General features: G+C 36.8%; 1 protein-coding gene across 8 annotated transcripts in view; it reads right to left on the bottom strand.

Annotated features, from left to right (window-relative positions):
- Nucleotides 1–26132, bottom strand: part of Su(H) (recombining binding protein suppressor of hairless) — a 697852-nt gene that overhangs the window by 148519 nt on the left and 523201 nt on the right. The window contains exon 1 of one of the 8 annotated variants that reach the window (XM_081762931.1): nucleotides 12669–12917. The exons of the other annotated variants lie outside the window; for them this stretch is intronic. Within the exon in view, the coding sequence (XP_081619057.1) occupies nucleotides 12669–12713 (45 nt within the window). The 5' untranslated portion in view covers nucleotides 12714–12917. Of the gene's footprint in view, nucleotides 1–12668; nucleotides 12918–26132 lie in introns of those variants that run through there. 8 annotated transcript variants of the gene reach the window in all.

Below are 26132 nucleotides of genomic sequence, written 5' to 3'. Positions count from 1 at the left end.
GTTTGCTGACGTTCGGTGTAAAATGATATGTGAAGTCTAATATAACTTACAATTCAGTTATTCTTCTTCACATACGTATGAACCTATTTAGGAATATTTCATATTAGGATCATCCTAGTATTCCATATTAGGAAAATCGCCATTTTGAATAGTTCCCTTCCTACACACGCTTACGTGATTCTCTATGTATTGAATCTTCATGCCTTTATGGTCCACTATATATGCAATCTAAATATCAGAAACTCAGCAGTAATAGATGCTTGTTTGCGTACATTCATCAACCTAGAAATATACGCCCAAAAAACTCACATTCTTCAAAAATATATTCTGCGACATAAGAAAATGTTATCACTCGGCAGCAAATCACACATACGCAGACTGAGGGCGTCACTGTGAACAAGTTTACGTAAAGTCTACTCGGTGGCAGCACATAGCAAACAAAATAATCGGGTATTTCACATTAGGAACGTATTCCATATATGGCGCACCCACCCTACTTATTTTTATCCCATATTCTTCACAGCCCTTTCTAAAGTTTTCTAACATCTCGTTAAGTTCCTTTTCAGATTCTGCAACAAGCGCGACACAGGCCAGGATGAACTAGACGAATGTGCACTATTGTGATATCTAAAACATCTTTATAGTACTCTTTATTTACAGTGGAACCTTCTTCAGGAACTCTGTGCGTAACCCATTAGCTGTCGAAAACCACAATCAACATGGTCTTCAAACGTAATTTCTGAAAGCGCGGTTTCTTCCACTTCCCTAAACTAAATAATCTCGTGCTATAATTATTTGTAATTTTTTTTCGTAAAGAATAATCTATACAATATTATAAAGTTGCTAATGGAATATTTATTTGTGAAATATGAAAATAATGACATAACTTATTGAGAAAATCATCCCAAAAAAGACTTCTCCAGGAATAAACTACCCTCGTACATTTTTCTGAACAAATGAGTTATGCCATATTGTCAGGTTAGTAATGAAATATTTATTTATAAAATACGAACAAAATCGCCAGAGTAGTTTTAGAGAAACTCGTCCAAAAAATCACACAAAGAGTGAACTACCCAATATCGATTTTTTAAACATCACCTACCAATCCTACTACATGGGGAAGACCTGAGTTCGATTACAGTTTCATAAGAATCTTACTGCATTTCCCTATTATTATTATTTGGTAATCCATTATTGTGCTTGAGATGCATAAGGCATTGATCTTGATAATCATGTCAAGGTTTGAACGCAGACTAGAAAAATCTAACTTCTTCGTGGTTACATGGTGACCCGAGTTCGTCTCCCGGTGGGAAAACATATGGTTCTAGTGTTGATTTCAGACAATTTTCCTCAGATGAATTTCAATACACAGGGGGTTAAAGTAATGCTGCGAAAATACTGCTAGTCCTTGTTGAACACGATAAAAGGTTTGCCTCGCCGGAGAATTTCGTAACTTGCTGGGGATTGCTCCGCCCACCCCTAAAATCACCACTGTGTAATTCGGATCCCATATTTAGCTACAAGTTTACGTTTTCTATAATCTCGGCACTGAGCGGGACACTAACCCCAAATCAAGCAACTAACGTAAGAAATATCTGTCGTGGTGACGGAGCCAAGATTTCCTCACAATAACAATAAATTTCCATTATTAGCTGCAAATTTTCATGAATTATATTGTCTTATTCACAGCGGAAATATAATATTTCAACTTGGGATTACCAGTTTATCCACTTCTAACGGGCACCATCCGTTCTTGAGACATTTTTCCTTACCCGTTTAATTATAGTAACGCTAATATTCATTTGTTCTCTTGACTGCAATAAAATGCTTGTTTCTTCAACTTCCAAGAAACAAAAGCAAAACTAGATAATTACTACATTTTGTTCGTTACGTATAGTTCATTTTAACTTCTATGCGTTCTCATTTCTCCTCATTCCTTTCCAACTTGCGGAGTGTAACAAGGCAAGGTGAACTTATGCTTACGCCGGGAGGTAATAAGGCCATTCTATTGTTGAATATGCCCTCCCCGCTTATCTAGTTGGCTCGCGTGCGTGCCTTTGGTGCACCGGGTCCCGAATTCGATTCCCGAATGAGCATAAATTTCAACAAATTACAGTGGTTCCGATTCTACCTTAGGCTGTAGGACCACATTTCATACAGCCTCGATGATGAAAGACTCAAATACAATCAACCAATATTGCTGCACTACTAGCCTGCTAAGTCTCCGTGTACAATAGCATTTATAAACATTAAATTTTACTTTTAATTCAATTCTAGTGTAAGTTGTGTATCTTTCCGTGTTGAAGAAATGCAAATAATAATAATAATAATAATAATAATAATAATAATAATAATAATAATAATAAGCATATTATAGTAATCGAAGGTCAGGGACCACTTATTTCCCTTTCCTATTGATCATACCATAAAGTTTGGGATCGAATATAGGCAGTTAAGTAACGAAATCTAATTACACTCACTCAATTACATTTCAACATAGAACGAAGTTGTTTGGTCCAGATGGCTAGTCTGTTTATGTACAAGAACGTGATATATTGGATGTAATAAGAAACCTCCTTCCCCCATTCGGCCCTCTCCAGCTGGTAGCACTGCAGGCAAGCGCCTGGTTCTACGCTCTGAGTGAGTCGTGGTTCCCACGCTGCCCAAGCCCATCCCACGGTCTGCACCACACCACTTGTTTGGCATCATCAGCTAGTGACATGTTTCTAGCGTTCCAGCATCATACAACGACCATCATTAAATATACCGATGTTGTATACTAACCCTATATATTACAGGGAAATAAGTCATGCTCAATACTGTACACGGTTTCATTTTATCTTCCTTTGAGCACTTTTCTTGAAAACGGTATGCCTATTGTGGCAACGCCGCCCTGCTACTGGTCTTGATATTTTATATTCCTCGCTTGGCCCGCGCTCTCCACTGCTACGTTGCCACTATCGCATCACACGGAACGACCTTGAAGATCCTACTCTTCGTGGGAATTTATTATGAGCCCTATGTCCGCGAGGTAATTCACAACCCTACGAAATGAATTGCACACATTCCGAAAGAAACACACTCCTGTAATTTGTGTCTACTTGCCTCCAAAGCTTTGAAGGACTGTAATCCTCGAGTATTCCATGAAATCTTCCCTGTCATCAAACTTCAAAAGATACAGTGATCAGTTTTTCTTTTAGCTATTCACTTCTTTCTCGGAAAAGTAGAGTATTTCCATTACTTGCTTTTCGAAAACTAGATCTACCGAAAAGAACTAATATTGCATTTATCCAGTGTATTTCCCTTTTCGTAATTTCAAAAATCGTGTATAATCTACTGTACATACTAGTTACAAACAAAATTATCTCATGTTTCACTACATAAACTGAAGAAGCTCAAGCGAAATCCCAGCAGAAATAAAACTGCATATTGAATCATAGGTATGAGTTCCAATCAGATTTCCTGTCACAGACTTCCGTAAGATCCATTTTACACTATCATCCAATCTTGTTCATTGAATTAATCTTGAGTTTAGCGTCCCGTTCAGCAGCGAGGTTATATGAGACGTAGTCCTACTGATTAACGAGCCAAATGAGCTCCCGCTGGGAACTGAACCCGGGTCTCCCGCGACAAAGGTGCGTACGCTAACCGTTAGCCACAAAGTAGCCTAGCTCTCTCATCTTATTCGTGTCCACACAAAGGCCTGTACAGGAATTCGAAATTTTTGACAGCAAATTACTATAAATAATATTATATATATATATATATATATATATATATATATATATATATATATATATATATATATATATATATATATATATATAAAGACAATAAGACTGCAAATTACAAATCGTTAATATTCATGCAATAGAAAAACTCTCGCGTACTACTTTCCCATTCCGTTTAAACTATTGCTTCCTTTAACTTTAATGCATTTTGAATTACACTCTCAAGGGGAATTTAGAAAAGAATAAAGCTGTCACGTATTGATATCTGACTATAAACCTTAGCATGTTTCGTCACTATACAGTGAGTAAAGAAAATGAGATGAGCGGTAATGCATACAGATAATGTAAAATTTTATGAATGTCCACTAATTTCGCTGTAGTTACATGTGTGATGCTGGATGAAATAGATTTATTTTCAACTACGTAACTCCCTTTGAAAGCTTGTGGTGCGGTAACATAGAATGACAAAGGCGGGAAAGTTCATGTTCATAAGCACGAAATCACCTGTGGAACACATATTGTATGACGAACTAGATACTACGCAGTATTAATCAGCATTCCGGTAGCATACATGTATGTCCTTCCTATTCTCCTTGTTGATTACAAAGCATTGTCTGGTAAGGAATCATACGCGGAAGCACAACTTTGTCTATAGAAACACGGCAATTTGAACTATAATCTTATGTCACCTAAAGCCTCAAGTATAAGTTATTAAAAGATATACAGTCCACAAACAATCCAATTTAAATTAAGCAGGCATCGTTTCCTTGTTATTCAGATTGTGTAAAAACGAAAAGTTCCTGAATACCACCTCACACTAGGTAGTAAGTTACTACGACCGCTGCCAGTCACTTGCTCCTTTGTATTACCAGCCAGACACGGCATTATAACGCGCGCTTCGTAACAATTACGCTTGAGCGGGATTTGAACTGTTGTACCTGTACCGCGCAACACACGAATACTATGCTAAATTACCCTAAAAGATCGAGAAAGGGAATAATTATAGGACGAGAGTTTGGTTGGATATTAGAAACTAATAAATTCATGCTTTCTTCACCTCTGACATTTTTAAATATTTTTCAATACGCAGACCTACATTGGACCCCCCCCCCAAAAATCAAAATTATCTTTCTTCCCTGATTGGTTTTAATAAGTTATCAGTGATTACACTTCTTTTATACCAGGTACGCCAACCAAGAAAGCCACTTATTTCAAAATATTTATCTGGTTGATATAGATAAGATGACGATCACAAGTTCGCTCTCTCATGGGTTTGAATCCCGTCCAAAGCACGTAACACCATGTATTTCTCAGTCTCGTTTAATCTAAATGGGAAAATCATGAGAAGGAATTCAAAAATAAATAAAACCAAATTGAATTAATGTTTACGGGGAATTCCACTAGTGAATTTGGTTGCCATGCCAAGGAGACAAAGAAATATCTTAAATACTTCTCACAACGGATCCCACCCAAAAATTCAAGTCGACACATGAATCACACGATATATTGTTTGAAAGATCTTTCTGTAAATACTAATTTATTCGAGTTTGATGGAAGAAGCCTTGAAAACTCCATCTTGATATCTTCAGAAAACGTCCATCCATACTTACATAGTACTTTCAGCCTTTAAAAAAAATCTTCGAGAATTTAATTTCTGAATTGCTATTAATATTATTATTATTTGTAAACACCCACTTGCTTTTCCACGATATGTTGAATTAAGTTTAAGAGAATCACAACTGAAAGCATAGAAACTCCTCCGAATCGTTTACAGCAAGATCCTTTTAGACATATTACAATCTAGTGAGATGGTGAGACCAGTAGATTATTATTATTATTATTATTATTATTATTTTACCAATAAGCTCGGAATTAATTTGCCATATTGAATTTAGTTTTCGGTAAAATGCACGTACAATTATGCATTCTTTCTACGTACAGTTTATTCCGAAGTTACTGATAACAGAAAGTGTGGCAGATGAAAATAAATTTTACCTTCAGGCGAAATCAACTACGAAATTTAGTAATCAATATATTTGAGAAATTTTACAAATATATCTATAAATGGTTGCTTGAGTTGAGTTGATTTTGAGATTAACGTCCCGTACAGCAGCGAGGCTATATGAGACGTGGACCTACTGATTAACGTGGAATCCGAACCACATGAGCTCCCGCCGGGAATCGAAACCGGGTCTCCCAGTATGAATGGTTGCGTACAAATGGACTACACTTCACGGATACCTATCACCTTCAAATTATGGAACAAACTGAATAACAAATATAGGGCGGAATGGCAAAATACCATATTCTTTTAATATCTGTAAAATGTACCGCAGTGGTTGATCAAGTTATTTTTGTTACGATCCACCTACTCGAGAAATACCTAGCATCCATTTCCTGAACCGCTATACAGAATACTAAGATCCTTTAAATTTCAACAGCTGACAATGGTGTTTGTTATTAAGGAATAAAATAACGTTTATCCAGGCAAGGCACTAGCTTCCAGGTAGTACAAGAATAGTCAGAGTTGAGTCACTCGCTACACGCAATGACTTTTGAAGTACTAGAATGTACTACAATATACAGACAGTAGTGGCATTCCAGGTTTCGCCAGGGGGAGGGGAAGGTTTCCATCGAAATAAAGAGTTTCGCGATTCTTTTTAATCAGCATTTTAGTATACAAATTATTTGTTACATTAGTATATGTATGTTTCTCAAACTCAGGGGGAAGGAATTCCTCCTTGACCTCTCCAGATGACACCCCTATACACAGCTATCAAAGGGTTGATTTCAAACGCCTCTCTCAATTTTAAAACCCAGGAATTTCACTATTTCAGTAAAATGAGTATGCAAAACAACAGGTACGCTCATGTTCAAAATGATTGTCGCATATCTATAACTGTCTTCTTGTAAGAATTTGATAATGATTTTGTACGGTACTTTTAATACTGATACTATGTGTATAATCGGGAAATGTGTATTTGTGGTAAATTTCATAGGAAAATAATAATAAATACGAATATTAGAGTGAGTAAAACAAAATGTTGCTAAATGGACAAGAAAGTTTTATGTTTCGTTTTACTGTTCTTATTTACTGCTCTTTTGACATGAAATTTGCCACATACATGTCTTTCCCGATTATACACATAACTAACTAACTAACTCTATGGCCTATGGAACCCGGAGGTTCAGTGCCGCGTTCACAAAAGCTCTCCACTGACTTCTATCCTTAGCTAATTGCATCCAGTTTCTACTTTGTATTCCTATCTCTGCGAGATCCATCTTAATATTATCCTCCCATCTGCGCCTAGGTCTTCCTAATGGTCGTTTTCCTATGGGTCTACCAGTCAAGACTTTGAAAGCGTTTCTACTTTCTTCCATTCTAGCTACATGACCTGCCCACCTAAGCCTCCTAGACTTGACGACCCTAACAATGTTGGGTAAACCGTATAAACTATGTAGTTCCTCGTTATGAAGCTTCCGCCATTCCCCATTCTCGTTCCTCTTGGGTCCGAATATTCTTCTCAGGATCCTGTTCTCAAATACTTTCAGTCTATGTTCTTCCCTCAGAGTAAGCGACCATGTTTCGCAACCATACAGAACAACAGGCATGATTATCGTTTTATATATTTTAAGCTTCAAATTCCTCGACAGAATTCGCGACGACAAGAGATTTTGAACCGAGTAGTAACACGAATTCCCTGTTATACACATACTAACATTATAAGAAATTCCGGGCGAATTCATTATCAAACTATATTCCTACAACAACATATTTATGAACACGCGACAATAATTTTGGACATGAGTGTACCTCTAGTAGTCATTCAAATAATTTAACAACTAGTCGTTTAATTAAGTTTACTTAGTATTAATATTTTAATATTTCGTTTTTATTACAGAAATAAACTTCCAAAATCGATGTTCCAGAATCAGAAGTATACATGAAGTCCTACTATACCGCAGGCGTTATAACAAGTCAATCGTTACGAAAAGAGCACTGTTCATAAATGATAAGGCAGAACTGCAACACAGTGCTGTCAATTTCATAAAAGCGTGTGGCCCGCGTAGGATACTCGCTAACGCTCACGCCTTTGGTGCGAGCGGTCTCGAGTTCTGATTCCCGGTAGAGACACTCAGTTGAAAAGGTGTAACAGCTTTTTCAGGCTAGCCAACCTAAGTAAGGTTTTCCTGGGTTTTCCTCTTTCACATCAGGTAAATGCCGGGATGGTACCTGACATAATAGTCCCCAATTCCTCGGGCAGTGTGATCGCGGAAAGACGTCATTCTTCATATAAAATATGTGAAGGCTAACATGGTTATAGATGCCGAAAGCTTAAACATCTAATCCCAATTTCGTAAAAGCAAATTTCTAACTCAAAATCACACAATTCCACGATTGAATGAAAAACTTTTCGCCAACTAGAACACACTTTTTTTCTGGCCGTTAAAACATAGTCGCAACCTCTGTGCAGGTGGAAAAAAAGTCCTACTTCGTATTCCTTTGCGTCAATATAACGCAAAATTTGAACTTCTTACAAGAAACGAACTGCGTCTCACATTTATACATGCATATCTTATATACAATAAATTGAATTATTCAATTGAAAATTGAATTGTGTGCGTGTTCGGTAAACAAATCCACATCGTCAACTTGCCATACTTCCAAGTCATTCCATCGAAGAGACAATAGTCTGAAGAACTATGTAGAACTTATTCGTTCACATCCTTAGAGGGAAGGAGGGGGCTTAAAAGGTAAAAAGCTGGTTTTAAAAAAATATGTAAAAACTTCAGCATGTCATGAATTCCTTGTTAGGGAGATGAAACTAGGTATGCAAATTTATTTCTAGACACAAGTTGACAAACACATAACTTATAATCCAAATAAAATAAAAGGGGGTATGATATCACTAGGGGGAAGGGGTGACATGTGAAAGTACTCCAATACTACCAATATTAGTGTCAAATCCATAGTTTTCTGAGTTGCTTAGAATAGTGACACAGACTCCCGATTCATCCCCCATGAGTGTGGGGCGGGGGTAAGAAGACCACTGAATCGATTTTGATGATTTTTGGTACCTAACTTGACTCTTGCCTATCTTAGATTTTAGACGAATTAGTTTATTATAATGAGCAACCTAAGGGAAAACAAAAGACGTTAAAAGTTATGCAAACGATTTGGTGCAATGAAATATTTTAAGTTTTACGTCCCACGATTATGACAACTAGGCAAAAGGAGACGGTGATGATGAGAAATGAAGGAAGTGGTGGAATAAGTGGAATGAAGGAAATGGTGGAGAAAGTGAGAGAAAACGGAAGAACCCCGAGAAAACCCACGAACACGGTGTTGGTCCACTAGAAAGTTCACTTGGCGTGAGCTGGGGTCGAACCAAGGACCCCATGCACGCGAAAAATTTAGTATCTCACAATCGTAACAACTTAAGAAGATGAATCTTGCATCTTGGACACAAATTTGAAACACAGTTAGACACCTAAAAGAGGCACCAGAAAAGTAAAGGAGAATTAATCAATCATTCACACAAAGTTATGAATTAATGGTTCGCGAGATGAGAATGCTGGAATTCCAAAAGGTGATGGTGGTGAATGAAGAAGCAGAATATAGGCTATTACATATTTTCGTGAGAAAACAATATGAAATTTCGAGTAAAGAAGGTTGGCTAAGTGGCTACCTGTGTTCGCTATGGGAAAATTGGTTGAAAATATGTTGATAAAAAATAACACAGAAGGGAGGGGGGGGAAACCTCCGTAACTGACCACGAAATTTATCCTCCAAATGTTGTTTTCATGCGTCTATTTACTGCTGTTCAAGTATTAAATGTTCAATAAACTGCTAAGGTACGTAAGTATACTATATACTGCATTGTAAACTATGTACCCTGTATTATATTGCAGAGTTTAATATATGTTGCAACATGGAGACACTCAAAGTATCCAATAACACCAACCGGATATGTAGGTAGTATTCTGTACACAATATAGTGTAATGATACTTACATTGTTTATTACGTAACATGGTTTTGGTACAAACCACGAACCATCTAATTTCGACGATCCGCAGGTGTCCAACTTCGGAGGTTTTCACCAAAACTTGTGATGCTAGGTGGCCATTAAAAGCACGAATGCTAAGGAGAGAGGGCACACATTCACAAAATATTAACTTCTCTAAGCACCAAACTCAGCCTTACTGCCTTGGAAAGTTTTTAAGAGAAGAGTTTTACTACTGGGTGCAGATTGACTTTAGGAGGTCTGTGTATAAAACACCAAACAACTTGTGTGCTAGGTGGCCACTAAAACAGGACAAAAGCTATCTAATCGAGTCAGGGCAGAAGCGCTAGCGATATATGCATAAACGAGATAGTAGAGAAACACTTCGTATGGCAAAGATACATGCCTTGTATGTGGCACAGCTTGTAACACTTCTATGACCACTTTGCACACTGCCTTCATATAGCACTTTACTTCATCGTGTCTTCCTTATGGAGTACTACATGGTAAAGAGCACACTTTGTATTTCACGCTTCTACCCTATTATCAGGACGCACCCACGAGGGGTCCACCGAGTCCAGATCCCCAAAACTTCGTAACATACATTTGCATACTTTCTCAATGAAATTATACTTGTTTAACAAGGAAATGATTGGTATAGCATGAAAATTTGATCTTACACTTCATCTATATTCCCTCTCTTATAAAAACAATCTACTTCTATCATTTTCTCTTAAAACATAGGTGGAAGTATTTTACAATTACTTGTCTTTTCGAGTGCAGATCATTACTACATTGATGTAGTGGCTTGTGGTATTAGATCTCCTCCCCCAAAAATTCTGGGTGCGCCCCTGCTTATTATACTTGTACATGTGAGATGTAAGATTTCGATATAGTTTGGTTACTTACACAATCCTATTGTGCAATCAAGTAATTATATTTCTTCCGTACATTTTACAAATTTACCCTCTCTTAAAATACGATAGCACTAATTAATGCTAGTTTACCAAACATTTAACACATTCCACATAGAAATCAAATAAGAACTTATACTTCAAGCCTAAAATTTTCTTAAGCCGAAGGCCCGTCAATGTAAATTACTCACTATGCCACTGATTTAAAATATGTTCTTCGTATAGTATATAACAGTACCTATCCAAATTTTACCATTATTAAGAGTACTCAACACTAACGTAACCAAAAATAATGCTATTTCTGGCGGGGAGTACAACAAAATACCCTGTACATCTAGTAAAATGTAATTCAATAACATGAGCTGTACAGTATCATCTCTGGGCTTGAACCGCATGTACTCCCCTCTCACTTCACTATGCTGGATATACAACTTCTTGACTTTTTTAAAAAATCTGTCATAAATATTGAATTCCTGCTAGTTTACAGCATTCGCATTCTTTAAAGCAAAAAAAGCTCACATATCAAATTTTGTGCCTTCACATGCAACTTTTCGAAAAGAAACGAGTACAATTGTAATAAAGTCTTCTCCTTTGAGTTGAATTTTGAAACTCTGTTTTAATTTTAATTATTAATTAACATGCTGAATTTCAAGTCTAGCGATTCATGCGATAAAAGTTCATTTTCTTTATTAAAGTTTATAATGTTTATTAATTTCTTCCCCTTTGAGCCCTAGTTTTCAAAAATCTTTTCTTTATCATGAGCGAACTGTCCAAACTTTAAGTTCCTGAGTACAGCAGCTCGCTAGAGTCAATGAATAAATCAGTATATCACTTCAGCCTTTCAGAAGTACTAGCACAATCAACATCACTATTGAAGAAATTTATGAAATTAAACATTCATTCTTATCATCAGGAGAAAATTTATAAAGGAGATGGCTCCTGTCACTCTTTTCTGCGGACAAAATTCTACTTCACCTTACAATTCTCAATTTTGATATTCTATCCTACAATTCACAATAGAACTACTGCCTCTGAGAATAAATGAAAATTAATATTTCAAGGCTGCTTAGTTCAGTGAGTAGCAATACCATTCTTAATATTGATAGGACAGCTCAAGAACCCTCCAAAATTTATCTGAGGACGCCACTGTTTTAGATCCTTGCATATTGTTTGGAATTCCTAGGAGACTAATGATTTTTACACTAATTACTTTGTTAACAGTATCTTCAAGTCCAATTGAGAAAACCCACTTCCACTGGTGTCCCCTTGCACCGTTACAAGGACTCAGGCTACAAAATTCCTTGTAGATGCTATCAGAGGAAAACTATCAGATTCCAAACTGTCGCGAGAAATTTAGAAATATGTCCTACATACTGAAAACGACTCCGGAACATGCTCGTTTCAGTCTGTCTTACGGAAACAGTCTGGAATCTCGTGATGGAAGAAGGTAATAAACGACAACTATTCTGGCAACACTGCTTTCCGGCCATCAGCTGGTCTAGCAAAGGTAGTTGTTCAAGTCGTTGAAGATATTTCCCGTTCTAGTACTCAGAAAAAAAAAACAGTGATTTCATTTAAATGTCATTCCCTCTTAAAAGAATTAAAAAAAAATAAACGAATAAAGCTTTCACTATAATCTGGTCTCCAAAAAATCAATAGTGATATTATTTAAAAAATAGCAACTTCATCCTCACGTGTATATTAAGATCTGCAGCACGAAAATTTACAATTATAAGTTGGTAGATGCATTGTTAACGCTTTATTACACGGAAAAAGAGAAAACTACCACAAAATTCAACAATTCATACGAATTTCTATCATCGCTAAGGAAATTTTCTAAAACAGCAACAGGAATCCTGCACTAATGTTTTGCTACAATTCCGCGCATGCTCAGTCAAAACCACGTGTTGTAACTCTCCTTCGGAGGTGGGAAAAACGCATTTCACAGCAGACGATTTCACTCACGGTACACCGAATCCGGCGTGCAAACTAATATTTTAACATCTAATTTACTTACCCAACTATGTGACCCTCTACCGGTTTCTTCCATTACAACAGGCATCCTTAACGATTACTTCAAAATTCGAATAACTGCAAGTAAATGCGACACACCAAACTGTCATAACACTAGCACTTTCTCAGTATCAATAACACAGCCCCAGCTAGGGCAATGAACACATTTTCAAAACACCACACATACACACTGGCCCCACGTGATCCAGTTCTCTTCGCGAGCACGCTGTCTTGTATACTGTGCTGCAATGGGAACTTCGGGACTTCGGGGTGGGTCACCTCACCCCCTCCGCCTGACGTCACTCAGTTCCCACAGCCTACTTCCACTTTGGAGTTCCCGCCCCTCCCGCACTGGCTCAGCGACAATAGCTGCCAACCCATTCACTACGACAGAAAATAGCGGGAAGGGGGAACAGCGGTGGATGCTAAAAAGAGAAGAACGCCAAGCACTTTCATACGAATTGGAAACTTCGGCTGCATTAGCTTATGTTGCTACCACTACTCGTCGACTGTAGGTATTGGTAATGGTGGCATTTACACAAAATACTTAAGAATCCATAAAAAAGAAAGAAAAGGAAAAGAGAAATATATATATTTCAAAAGAGTGTAGGAAGATTACAAAAAGTTTCTCACAGTCCCCACGAAATAGAAGATTCCTAGCATCAAGCACCTACGGCTATGTTTTCAAGGCCAGGCATAGTAATTACAAAAGCAAAAATCTCAGGGCATGCCTCACAGGGCCACATGTATGGTTAACAATAATACAAAAAGATCACATACAAGCATATTTATGCAGATTAATATCTACATATAAACTAATTTCAACAGGCTACGTATCGGGTGGAACTGACGTCACAAATTTATTTATTTATTTATTTTATTTGTTTGGAATTTAACGTCCCGTTTCATCCTTAAATCTATATGAGATGTGGGCCTATAGCATTACGTGAGACTCAAAGCAGATACACTCTCACTGGGGATAGAATCTGAACCTCTGGCACTAAAGGCGAGAGTGCTAATCGTTTAGTCAAAAGGAACTTTTATAAACTCAAAGTGGCAAAGCGTCGGTGGAAATGATGTGAATCTGTGTTGGATTTCTCTCCCTCCCACTATTTTCATTTCACTAACTTGTCACCTTGTATTAAAGAGCAAACCTGCAGGAACTTACTGAATAATTTATTTCAATCCTGACACGGTGCTTGTGGGGGAAAAGGGAGAACTAGTGGGTCGGATAATCAGTGTGAACATAAGCCAAATTTTTATTCATATTGTTACTTCACAAACCCAATTAAAAACAACAGAAAATAAAATGAAAAGTTTAGTTTAGCGTCTCACAATTATAGTTTAAGCTAAAGAAGAAGTATGACAAATGAAAATGGATTATTTTTGAATTGGTGGAACTAAAATGTAGAAGACTCAGGAGAATGTGCACTTAATGATGATGTCCATCAAAAACCTACGTGACCTGGAATCAAATCAGGACACACAGCACCAGGGTGAATCCTAGGGAGCTACTGTGCCTCAACGTGGGAAATAAGGAAAAGTGGACCACGAAATAAACTATAATAGTGGATACTAGCTAAACCTGTGCTCTCTACACAGAACATCATTCACATATGAGCATGAATCTCCTTGTCATTCTTCCTCACAACATCTGTACATGTCCTTTTATAGACACAAATGAAAGACATATTGATAAAAATCGGCAAAGGAAAGATTTTTTAAATTATTTTTTCAATATCTCGCACCGTTTGCAAGATTGAGCTTACTTCCAATTGAAGTTTCTAATTCATGTATGATCAATGTTTTCTTTCTTTTTGCATGCAATATGTAATACACAAATGCATTACATACACAATTAATTACAATGTCAGTAATATATGACGTCCATTCGGCAGAATACTCCAAACAATAAAGATTCGTCTTAGACTGGAGAAATTGTTATACTTTATCTTTCGTTTTTCATCATCATTTGGCCATGAAACAAAACGCCTGAGAGATATACAACCCACATATACAACTACGTTGTGTTCGAATGTATAACTCATAGGATATAATGCTTCTTTTTTTTATTTCAAATCTTCCAGTGTACTCTTAAAATTGTAATAAAGAAACAACGAACACATTTATTAAATATCCAGTTAGAACTGGAGAATCTACACAAAATTTGGAATCCAGCGAAAAGGGCACATTTCTAGCACATGTGGTTTTGAGATCTCATTGTCGAAAGGGTTAGAAACTAACATATAAACTTCTCTTGACCACAAACATAAACTTTGCTAGGATTTTAATATATAGGGTAGCTGAGACTGCACTCTGTACACAGTGTGTCATTCACATATAAGCATGAATCTCCTTGTGATTCCTGCAACATTTGTACATGTCCCTTTACAGACACAAGTGAAACACGTCTTGAAAAAATCGGCAAGGGGTACTACACACAGAATATTTTTTTGATTATTTTTTTTCAATATCTCGCATCGTTTGCAAGATTGAACCTACTTCGAAATGGAGTTTCTAATCAGTGATCAGTATTTTCTTTCTTTTTGTATGCAGTATGTAATAAGCAAATACATTACATACACAATTAATTATAATGTCAGTGATACATGTTGTTCATTGGGCAAAACACTCCAAATAATAAAGATTCATACTGGAAAAAAGGTTTCGTTTTTCATTAGCATTTGGCATTGAAACAAACGTCTGAGAGATATACAACCACACTATACAACTATATTGTGTTGGAATGTATAACTCATATGATGTCATGCCTTATTTCAACACATCCAATGTATCCCTAAATAATGCAATAAAGAATAACGGACTTTTTTAAATATTCAATTAGAACTGGACAATCTACACAAAATTTGGAATCGATCACTGAGAACGTCATCTTTCTACAGCTTGTAGTTTCCGAGATCTCATTATCGAAAGCATTTGCCACAAACATATAAACGTCCACAAACATATAGTCTAAAAGAACTCCAAAGATTGCAGCACAATTCATTTGTATTGATTTTGGAGAAGGCTTTTTAAAATACGAAGGCATTGAACAATAATTTTAAAACATAAACTTATTGAAATAGATCTATTTAAATAGTTTATTTAAAGTACACACACTTAAAATGTTTATCTCTGTTAAACGTGAAATCACATATAGACGATTTGAAAGCCAAAGTTATAGGGTGGAGCTCAAGCGTTTTTAATTGGTACTAGCTGAACCTGCGCTGTTTACTCAGCGCATCGTTCTGTTATCACCATAAATCTCCTTCCTGTTATGAATGAGTCCTGTATGGTATAAGGCGCGTGTTCGAAATTAGGTTCTTGAGATTGGAATCGTTATGTTACGGAATAATTGCACATGCCATTTTGTGATTAGGCTTCAACAGGAGTTAGGCCTAATCTGTGAAAAGATGTTAAATTAAAATGTATGTATATTTAAGATGGATTGGTAAATTAGGAAGCTATTATGTTGTTTTGTGGATGGGAAATTGATATATCAATTTAGATAATATTTACGTATGAATCAGTTTTATGTACTTTTAATAATGTAAAAGCTAGTTGGAAATTGGGAAGCAATATGAAATAAATATATCAGAAGTTATAAGGGAGATGATCTTTGGCTTGATATATTTTGATTAGGCCTAACGCAGGACTAGTAGTGTACACCCAACCACAGAAGTATCTCCCTCTCTAAGTGCTCTAATTCCATTACTTGGGGTCCAGGTAATTTGCAGTTGTGAGAACGCCTAGACAGATGCAACCCAACTTACACGTAACATTTTTCGGCACTGAAAGCAGTTGGTAGCCCTGATCCAGGTGTCTATCCATTTAAAATTGTAAAGTAGGTGACTAACGAAATAGTTCTACATTCTAAGATAAATCTCTATGGTTCGGATCGTGTTTTCCAAAGAACACAACATATTTATCTTCATATTGCTGTGTATGTAATGTATTGTTTTTTTATATACTGTATGTTTAGGGAAATAAAAATACTGACCACACATGAATCAGAAAATGCTTGAAGGTAGCTGAAAATATCCAATCTAGAACAACTTCTGGAAATAAGTGTGTAAATGATTGCCTTCTTTGAGAGATCTTCTTCAATTCTCCTCATTCCATCTTTTTCTTTCTGGAGAAGAGAAGATCTTGCTTGTCAAACTGAGTATGTATAGAAATTGAAATTGAAACATTTGAAAAAGTTAGAACCTGACCGGGATTTGAATCTGGGTCCACCAAATAGAAGTTCAAAGCGCTAACCACTTACCTACCGCGTCACTTTGTCTTTCACCTAAATTATTAGCTAGTTAAAAGCATTGGATGTAAGACTATACACAAAATACTCTTGCTAATACTCGTATAAGGAGATGTTCCTTATGAGTGTCACAATGACTTACTCCAGGTTTCCTTCTTTAACTTAAAAACAAGTGATATATACCTTCGTCAATGAGGAAAATATCACGAAACGTTCTTCAAGATGAGGCTACCTCATCCTTTTTAGCTGGTCCCGATTTACATTACTGCAATTCTTCCTCATAGTAACTTCTAGTTTCTAAAGAAGAAAAGCCGGCAGACATTATTTTTGCATTCTTTGAATTGCATCAACACGTGTAGAAATAGTGTGTGCTATACATATCTAACATAACTATTAGTTTATTTTTTTATTTTTGCCATCAATTCCTCATACAAAGTGTGAAAGCAGAGAAGTGACATTTCAGTGGCCCGGGTTCGAATCCCGGCGTGACATTTATTTTTGCTTTATTGCAAGGTATTATTTACGTTATTATTATTATTATGCGTATAATTGTATGAATTTCGATGGCAACTCTCGCCGAATATTAGAAAGTGAATATGGGAGAACTATGAAATAAAGTAAATAGATGCGCGTAATTTCATTATAAAATTATATGGCGAACGCATTTTATCTTATCCCAAACGGTTACAGTCGAATATACACGGTTAAAGGAGCGCTCTGTTGGTCAAATTAAAAGGACTCAACGATTTATCCCTCTATACGGAAACGTTTCTTATGTGAGTGTCACAATAACTTACTCGAGATTTCCTTCTTTAAACCAAAAAAAGAAAAAGAAAAAGAAAAAAAAACATATATACGTTCCTCAATGAGGAACATCAGAAAACGTTCTTCAAGTTAAGGCTACGTCATAGTTTTCAGCGATGGTCCCGATTTACATTACAATTCTTAAGGTATGGGCTCGAGTCGAGCTAAAACTCGACTCGACTCGAAACTCCAAGCGAATTCGAATCGAGTTACGAATCGAGTCAAAGGTAATTTTCTCGAGTCGAGTTCCAAGTCGTCACTGTTCTGAGGTCGAGTTTCAGTCGAGTCGAGTTTGATAAATGGCTCGCTCGTTTAGCTCGTTTTGAAATCATTACCTGATTAGACTGGAAAGCGAAAGCTATGAGAAATGTAAGCAGTAATGTGGAATATTTTTAGTGTTGCTCATGAGATGGGACATTGCTCGCATCTCGTCTCGTATCGACTAATAAGACGACAATGGATTTTTATAACGAGACAGCCTCAAATGTCGTAAGCACTAAAATAAGTATATACTGTATTTCTTACCACAAATTCTAAGACCTGCACGGTCGAAGATTTGAGGCTAAGCAGCCCAACCCGCGTAGTGACGTTAACCGACTCAGCTTCGTTCAACTGAGCGAACAGCTCGAGCCGACTTGGTTTAGATGAGGCACCTACTCATCTCAGGTGAGCCATCGGCTCGAGCCAGCTTGGTTGGAGTAAGCCATCAGCTCGGTTTCGTTCGGTTCGAGCCGGCTTGGGTGGGTGAGCTACTGGCTCGGCTCGATAGGGAATGAGATGTGAGCTGATCCATTCGAGCCGTTGAAAACCCTAAACCCGAGTCAAGCAGTTTTGAACAAGTTTGCTCGGCGCCCTCTAATTTGTAACGAATTTTGGTTTGAGCCCGCATGCTTGCTTCTCCGGAACTCAAATCCAGAACCTCGTGAAAGATGTCCTTGCCTCCTCGACTTCACGTCTACCGAGGTCAGAAGTCAACTAGTGTTTAGTATTGAGATGTACCTATCTTTCATATTTATACATGTTGTTCTAATAATAATAATAATAATAATAATAATAATAATAATAATAATAAGTAAAGTAGTAGCAGTAGTAGCACCATTGATAATAATTATATTGTTTATGTAGGATACTTGAAGAAAGTACTTGAAACTACACACAGCATTTGGCTCGATTTTCCTCGTTTTCACTTGACTCGAATCGAAACTCGAGTCAAATTCGAATCGAGTTGGAGGAAATTATTCGAGTCGAGCTCAAAGATGTCTGTTTTGAGTCGAGTCGAGTCGAGTTTGAGTGAAAACTCGCTCGAACTCGCTCGTGCCCATCCCCACAATTCTTCTTTACCTTCTAGTTTCCAAAGAAGAAAAGACGATAGAAAGTGTTTTCACATTCTTTCAATTATATCAACACATGTAGAAATAGTGTGTGCTATGATTATCTAACATAATTACTAGTTTATTTTCTTACCTTTGTCTGGGGAATTGATGGCAAAGTGTGAGAGCAGAGAACTGCCATTACAGTGACCCGGATTCGAATCCTGGAGTGGCATTTATTATTTTTTCTTTGTTGGAAGGTATTGTTTATGTAATTGATATTGTAAGTTTGTTATTCGTCTATTATTATTATTATTATTATTGCAAAGTCGAGACTTTGCTGCATATTTTATATTTTACGAATGTTCAGATTAAATTTCACGTCCTTTTCTTGAATAATCAACATACTCCATTCAAGGGGACTTGGCGGAGGGAAATATTATCCTGTTACTTTCTATTTGTTTACTTGTATGCTACATCAAGCCTGGATACTATATTTCACCTTTCTATATCTACGGGAAGTACCCTAAAGGTTTTGATGATCATAAAAGACTAAGTGAATAAGCGATGAGATCAATGAACTTTGCGTATTAACAACATTTAAAGTATCAGGTTGTCGGAAAAGTCATGACGTATTTCCGTAAAATATGAGAAGTGATGATTTGTGGATATACTGGAATTATTCGGATGATGCAATAGTTATGTCATGAATAGCTAAGATGTTGAGCGTTTTGTGTATTAATATTGCTCATTGTTTGGTTTGGTTTTACAGATTTGATAACACATAGAAGATGGAAGACCAAAAATTACATGTTCTCCATATTTTGTTGTTTTACTTCAAGCAGGGGAAGAACGCGCGAATAGTGTTTTTGCTTTTAACTGTCCTCAATGTTTCTGTGCTTTTGTCTCTGTTCTTAAAGAGTTATTGGGAAAAATGTAAAAGTAAGTAATGGGAAATTCCATGTCAAATCAACAAATCATCAGACTTCACATATCAGATTTTTGTAAAAAAAAAAAATAAATAAAAATAAAAAAAAATAAAAAAAAGCACAGCTTGACTACAGTGGGAGATGAAAAATCCCAAATATTACCTCTCTCTCGTTCTGAAAGTGTCCCCATACAGGGTGTTCAAAAATGTCAAAAAGGGCATTTTTTGAGTTACAGTGATTATTAAAAATTGTCATAAAATGGTTAATATGTGCACTAGAGACGTGGAATGAACACCATTAGAAAGCTTAAAGAATGCTCTACAAGTTGTATTATATTTTTAAAAAACTGTAAAATAAAAAGTAACAATTGAAAAATTCAAATTCAAATGTGAATTTTGAATTTCGCATAGAAACCCTATGCCATAAACGTCGCCAACACCTAGTGGCCCCACTTGCCGGTAAATGTCTATCGTCGCTATAGCGACGCGTCGAAGGACTGCCACTAGTGTGCCACTGGCGGCAGGGTTTCCTCTAGTCGAAAGAGATATCTACAGCCGGGATATTGAAGTTACCGCCGTATAGCAGCGACGACTTCATTTTCGTCCGCGCTTCTTCGATTTGTCGCGGAGAATCGCGAAGGGACCAACACGACCTATCCCCAGTCATGTGCATGCAGTTATTATTGTACATTATTTTCTCCTGACGAATTGTTCCTAAAGTGACCTACGGGGGTCAAGAGTAACTCCTGGCTGTACATCATGAAGTGAAAAATCTTGAGATGGGTGTGTATAATTGTATGAATTTAGATGACAACTGTAGCCGATTATTTGAAAGTGAATATGGGAAAACCATGAAATAGACGCGCATAATTTTGTTATAAAATTACATGCGAACGGACTTTATCTGATCTCAAACGGTTATCGTCTAATATACATGGTTACAGGAGCATTCTGATTAGCCAAATTAAAAATACCTCAAGAATTTATGCCTCTACAAGCGACTTTTTCTCCATCGCCTCCGTGGCCAAGTCGGAAGAGCACGCACCTAGTAATTCAAAGGTTGGTGGTTCGCGCCCACCCCGGGACACTTCTTTAAAACTTTATTAGTGTTTTTCAGACTCTCCTTAATGTAAACGAATTACGCACATAAGTGATTTAACATATTTTGAGGGAGTAATTTTGTGGTTTATTGGCGTTTTGTCGCGTGTCTGCCACTGGTGGTATAATTTTTAAAACGGAACGGGGCCGCAAGATTTTGGCGAGATGTCGCTAATTGCCCATCAGTGGTCCACCGACGCTTACTGCATGAAGTACGGATTAACGTGAATCCGAAACAGATGAGCTCCCGCCGGAAATCAAACTCGGCTGTATTTCTTCTTTCTGAACTTGTTTCTCAACGAATATCGATCGTTTTCGATAATTTTTACAAACTAACCCACTATCTATTTACCATATGTAGAAAGTGCACCCCTCCCCATAAAGGATAATGTTTAAAAATGCTAGACGTTCTGTTCATTTTGAATAAAGAGTTAATATACTGAATTTCAGCTCCGTAAGTTTAACGGATTGTGAGATACTCATTTTTTTTCGCAAATATTCGGATCCCCACTATCCCTTAGGACATTATTATAATGAACGCAATATGATAACATCACAGTTTAGATTAAGGCCTAACTATATACCTAAAGCCATTTTATTTGACTGCAATTTGGCCGTGATGATAAGGCACACATAGTTACATTTATTTTTATGCAATAATTTATATATTACAGTGATTAAAAATGTATTGTTTCCAGTAGTTAGCTCCTTTAAAACTCACAGGTTGTGTCTCGAAAGACAAGTAGTAGTATACATCCTATTGCTATTATTACAATTACAAATATCAATATCCAAAATGTTTCAAGTTCTTTTTTCACTTAGTGATCGTCAACTCAGGTAAGTAAAGAGAATCAAATGAAAAAGGAAAACGGTGAACTTGAAAGTAAAACGTAGACAAATTGACCAGTGTTCAGAAACATATTTTTAAATCACGCTCGACCCTACTCATAGGAGCTAAATACGCGGTTCTTGTTTCTTGGAGCTACCCGTTTCTCGCCACGTAGCAGAAATATACCAAAAATGAAGTGTCTGTTACTGGCGTGGCCGAAAGTACTAGCGCAATGGGCTAGTAATTATAATTGCTTTTGGTGTGGGTTCAAACCCCGGGCCAAGGAAAGTTTTTAATTTTTATATTTTATTTTTCAAATTTTCAAAACACTTTTTTCATTAAAGTAAGATGAAAATAATACTCAAGAAAATGATTACGTTACGTGTGGAGTTTTGGTATACGAATAAACAGTATAAGTGGTAGTAGTAGTAATAGTACTAGTAGTAGTAGTAGTAGTAGTAGGAGGAGGAGGAGGAGGAGGAGGAGGAGCGGGTTAGAAGCCTTGCAGGTTCTCGTTTTGTTCCACCTTGACTGCCATGATGTAAATTTAATCTCAACTGCCTCTTCAATTTTTTCCTTCAATTTCAACAAAGTGACAACGTTCTTTTATTACTACTATAATACACAATACATACACCAGAAGGTTTGGACAATCGCAAGCTGCAACCAATCAGAAACGTGTTTTTAGTTTCTATGGCTAGGGTCGAGGGTGAAAAAATATGCTGTTCAAAAGATGATGTCTACAATGCAGTGAGCAGAGTGGGTCGGTGGGTGGTGGGTCGCAGTGGGTCACGCTGGATGATGGGTCGCCGTAGGTCACATGCTGTTGACCCACGATCTACTGACGCACTCAGAAAACTCGATCCATTTGACCCACTCAAACTCTGGATTTGACACTATATAGAAGATGGAAGACCAAAAATTGCATGTTCACCATATTTTGTTGTTTTACTTCAGGCAAGGCAAGAACGCGTGAATAGTGTTTGTGATTTTTACTGTCCTCAATATTTCTACGTTTTTGTCCCTGTTCTTAAAGAGTTAGTGGGAAAACTGTAAAAGTGAGTACAACTCTTCAAATTAGGAAGCAAGGTACTGAGGAAAGTTCGTTAAATTAGTTAACTTAAAAAATAATCCAGTGCCCAGAAACACCAGATTCCAATCAATATGAGTATCTGTCCAATGCCGTGCCGTGAAAAATCAGTGCCCGAGGCGAGAGCACCGTACATATGAGTTGTCAACTTAAAGTTGACTTCTCTGAACTGTTCCTTCTGCATAATACTTTACTATTTTATCATGACTGAAATCAGAAAGTGTCAGCATTATTACACTGGAATCGTAAAAGTATGTAATTACTGAATTCACTGCAGCTCCATTTTTTCATTCTCCGAAAAGTGTGATGCCTTAGAGTAGTGGCTTAAGCGTTAGTTTCATAATGTTGGGGACGCGAGTTCAATACAGGCTGTGTCAATTCAGCAAATTTTTACAATTTGCAATACTGATACTTCTGATGTATACTAACATGAAGAATATTCAATTTCTCTGGGTCTAAGAGTTGAGACGACTTCCTTCACAGGTGAAATAACAACAACACAAAATTACGTCGTCCGTAACAACTTCATTCGTAACTGTCTTGGAAGTAACGTGTTTGGACAAGAATTGATGAATACATAAGAGCAAAACACGTCCTTACTGCTACAGTATGGGCCAAAAATGAGTTCCAAAGAATTGTTCTTCCACCCCACAAGTTACGGCTCTGCCGGTGACCTAGCCTCAAGTTCAAGAACGTTTCGTGATATTTTTCTCATTGAGGAACGTCTATATAACTTGTTTTTGAGTTAAACAAGGAAATGTCGAGCAAGTCATTAAGATACTCACACAAGTTGCTTATATTTTCTTATGTATATTTTTATTTATATTTCGTTTATATTTGTTTGTTTTTGTTATATTTGAGTATCTTGTTTATATTTTTCCATGAACGATTTTAGCTAGGTATTAGTTTGGGTGGAAGGTTAAGTTGCGCGGCAGGTGAGTCGTTAGCGCACTCAACTTCTATTCGGTAGACATGGGTTCGAATCCCAGCCAGGATCAAAACTTTTTCAAGTGTTCATGTTTCAATTTCAATTTCAATGTATACTCAGCGTGACAAGCAAGATCTTCTCTTCCCTAGAAAGAAAAAGATGTTGGACTAAGGAGAACTGAAAAAGGTCTGTCAATGGAAACAGTGATTTACAAACTTATTTCGAACAATTGTTCTAGATTTGATATTTTCATCTACTTCCAAGCATTTTCTGATTCATATGTGATCAGTGTTCTTTATTCTTAGAATATACAGTATATAAGGAAATAATACATTACGTACACAGCAATATTGAGATTAACATATGATGTTCATTGGACAACACGCTCCGAACCAGAGAGATTGATCTCAGAATAAGGAGAAATGTTTCGTGTGTCATCTACTCAATTTTACCTGCATAAATACTTGACTCAGTGCTACCAACTCCTGTCAGTACCGAGAAAAGTTACGTGTAAGTTGGGTTGCATCTGTCTAGGCGTTCTCACAACTGCAAATGACTTGGAGCTCACGTAATGGAATTAGAGCACTTAGGGGGGAGATACTTTTCTGAGTGGATGTACTCTTGGAATACAGATATAATTATGATGGAAATAAATGAGAATAATTTATAACACAGTTCTAGTTTAGACTTTCCCCTCAAATTTACTACAGAATGACTTACACTTACCACTGTGCATGTCTCCTTACCCACAAGGTTAACGCTCTCGCCTTCGGTACAACCGGCCCCGAATTCTATTCCCGGTGATACCTGAACCTGCGCTCCCTACATAGCGCATCATTCACATATAAGCATGAGTCTCCTTGTTATTCCTTACACCAGTAAATGTCCCTTTACAGACACTAGTGAAAGACGTCTTGATATAATTTGGCAAGAGGTACCATAAAGGGGAGATTATGTCGATTACTTTTTCAATATCTCGCACCGTTTGCAAGATTTGAACCTACTTCCGGTTGGAGCTTTAATGTATGATCAATGTTTTCTTTCTTCTTGCATGCAGTATGTAATAAGCAAATACATTACACAAACAATTAATTATAATGTCAGTGGTATATGATGTTAATTTGGCAAAACACTCCAAACAATAAAGATTCAGCTTAGTGTTAGAGTGGAGAAATGGCTATCGTTCGTTTTTAATTATCATTTGGCCATGAAAGGAACGACTGAGAGGTATGCAACCCCATATACGATTATGTGGTGTTGGAATGTATACTGTGTAAGATATTATACGTCAGTTATTTTTTTTTTATTTCAACACTTCCAGTGTACACGTAAAAATATAATAAAGAAATAATTGCCATGTTTTCTAAATATTCAATTAGAAGTGGACAATCTACACAAAATTTGCAATCGGTCAGTGAAAACGTCATCTTTCTAGAGCCTGTAGTTTTCGAGATCTCATTGTCGAAAGGATTGGCCACAAAGATATAAACGCCCACAAACCTATAGTTTAAAAGAACTCCAAAGATGGCAGCACAATTCATTTGCATTGACTTTGGAAAAGGCTTATTAAAAATACAAAGGCTTTGAACAATAATTTAAAAAAAAAAACTTTATATGAAAAGGTCTACTTAAATAATTTATTTAAAGTACACATAGTTTAAAATATTTGTGTTAAACGTGAAATCACAAATAACCGTAAATCAAAGGTTTGAAATCAGGTGGAGCTCAGGCGCTTTTGTTGGATGAGTGGTTCCCAACAAAAGCGCTTCCAACAGCTCACAGGACAATCCACTCGTACTTCATATCCGCTAATAGATAAAGATTCCCCTCTACAATGTGACAAAGATAAAGCCGACGCTTTTGCAACATATCTCCAGGGAATTTTTACTCCATTACCACCTGCATACTCTCAGCGTCTTCATTCAGTTGAGAAACTTAATTTCGACAGCTTACGTCTTCAACCTGACATCTATCACACTCTCTCGCACAAGCCTGCTCTTACTACACCAATTAAAGTAACGGATATCACTCGAACTGTCCAGAACAAGAAAAATACTGCACCTGATTTCGATGGGATTACTTATCGACATATTAAGGAAGCGCCTTATCAGTTGTTTTACCTTCTTGCTCTCATTTATACATTCATCCTTCGGACAGGCTTTGTTCTTTGTGAGTGGAAGACTTCCAAAACACTGATGTTCCTAAAACCACACAAAGCACCAAATA

The sequence above is a fragment of the Thermobia domestica genome, chromosome 6, assembly GCF_964235325.1.
Source record: "Thermobia domestica chromosome 6, izTheDome1.hap1.1, whole genome shotgun sequence".
In the NCBI taxonomy this organism is placed as follows: domain Eukaryota; kingdom Metazoa; phylum Arthropoda; class Insecta; order Zygentoma; family Lepismatidae; genus Thermobia; species Thermobia domestica.
Note: the sequence above shows the minus strand (reverse complement) of the source record. Positions and strands in the feature narration are given on the sequence as shown.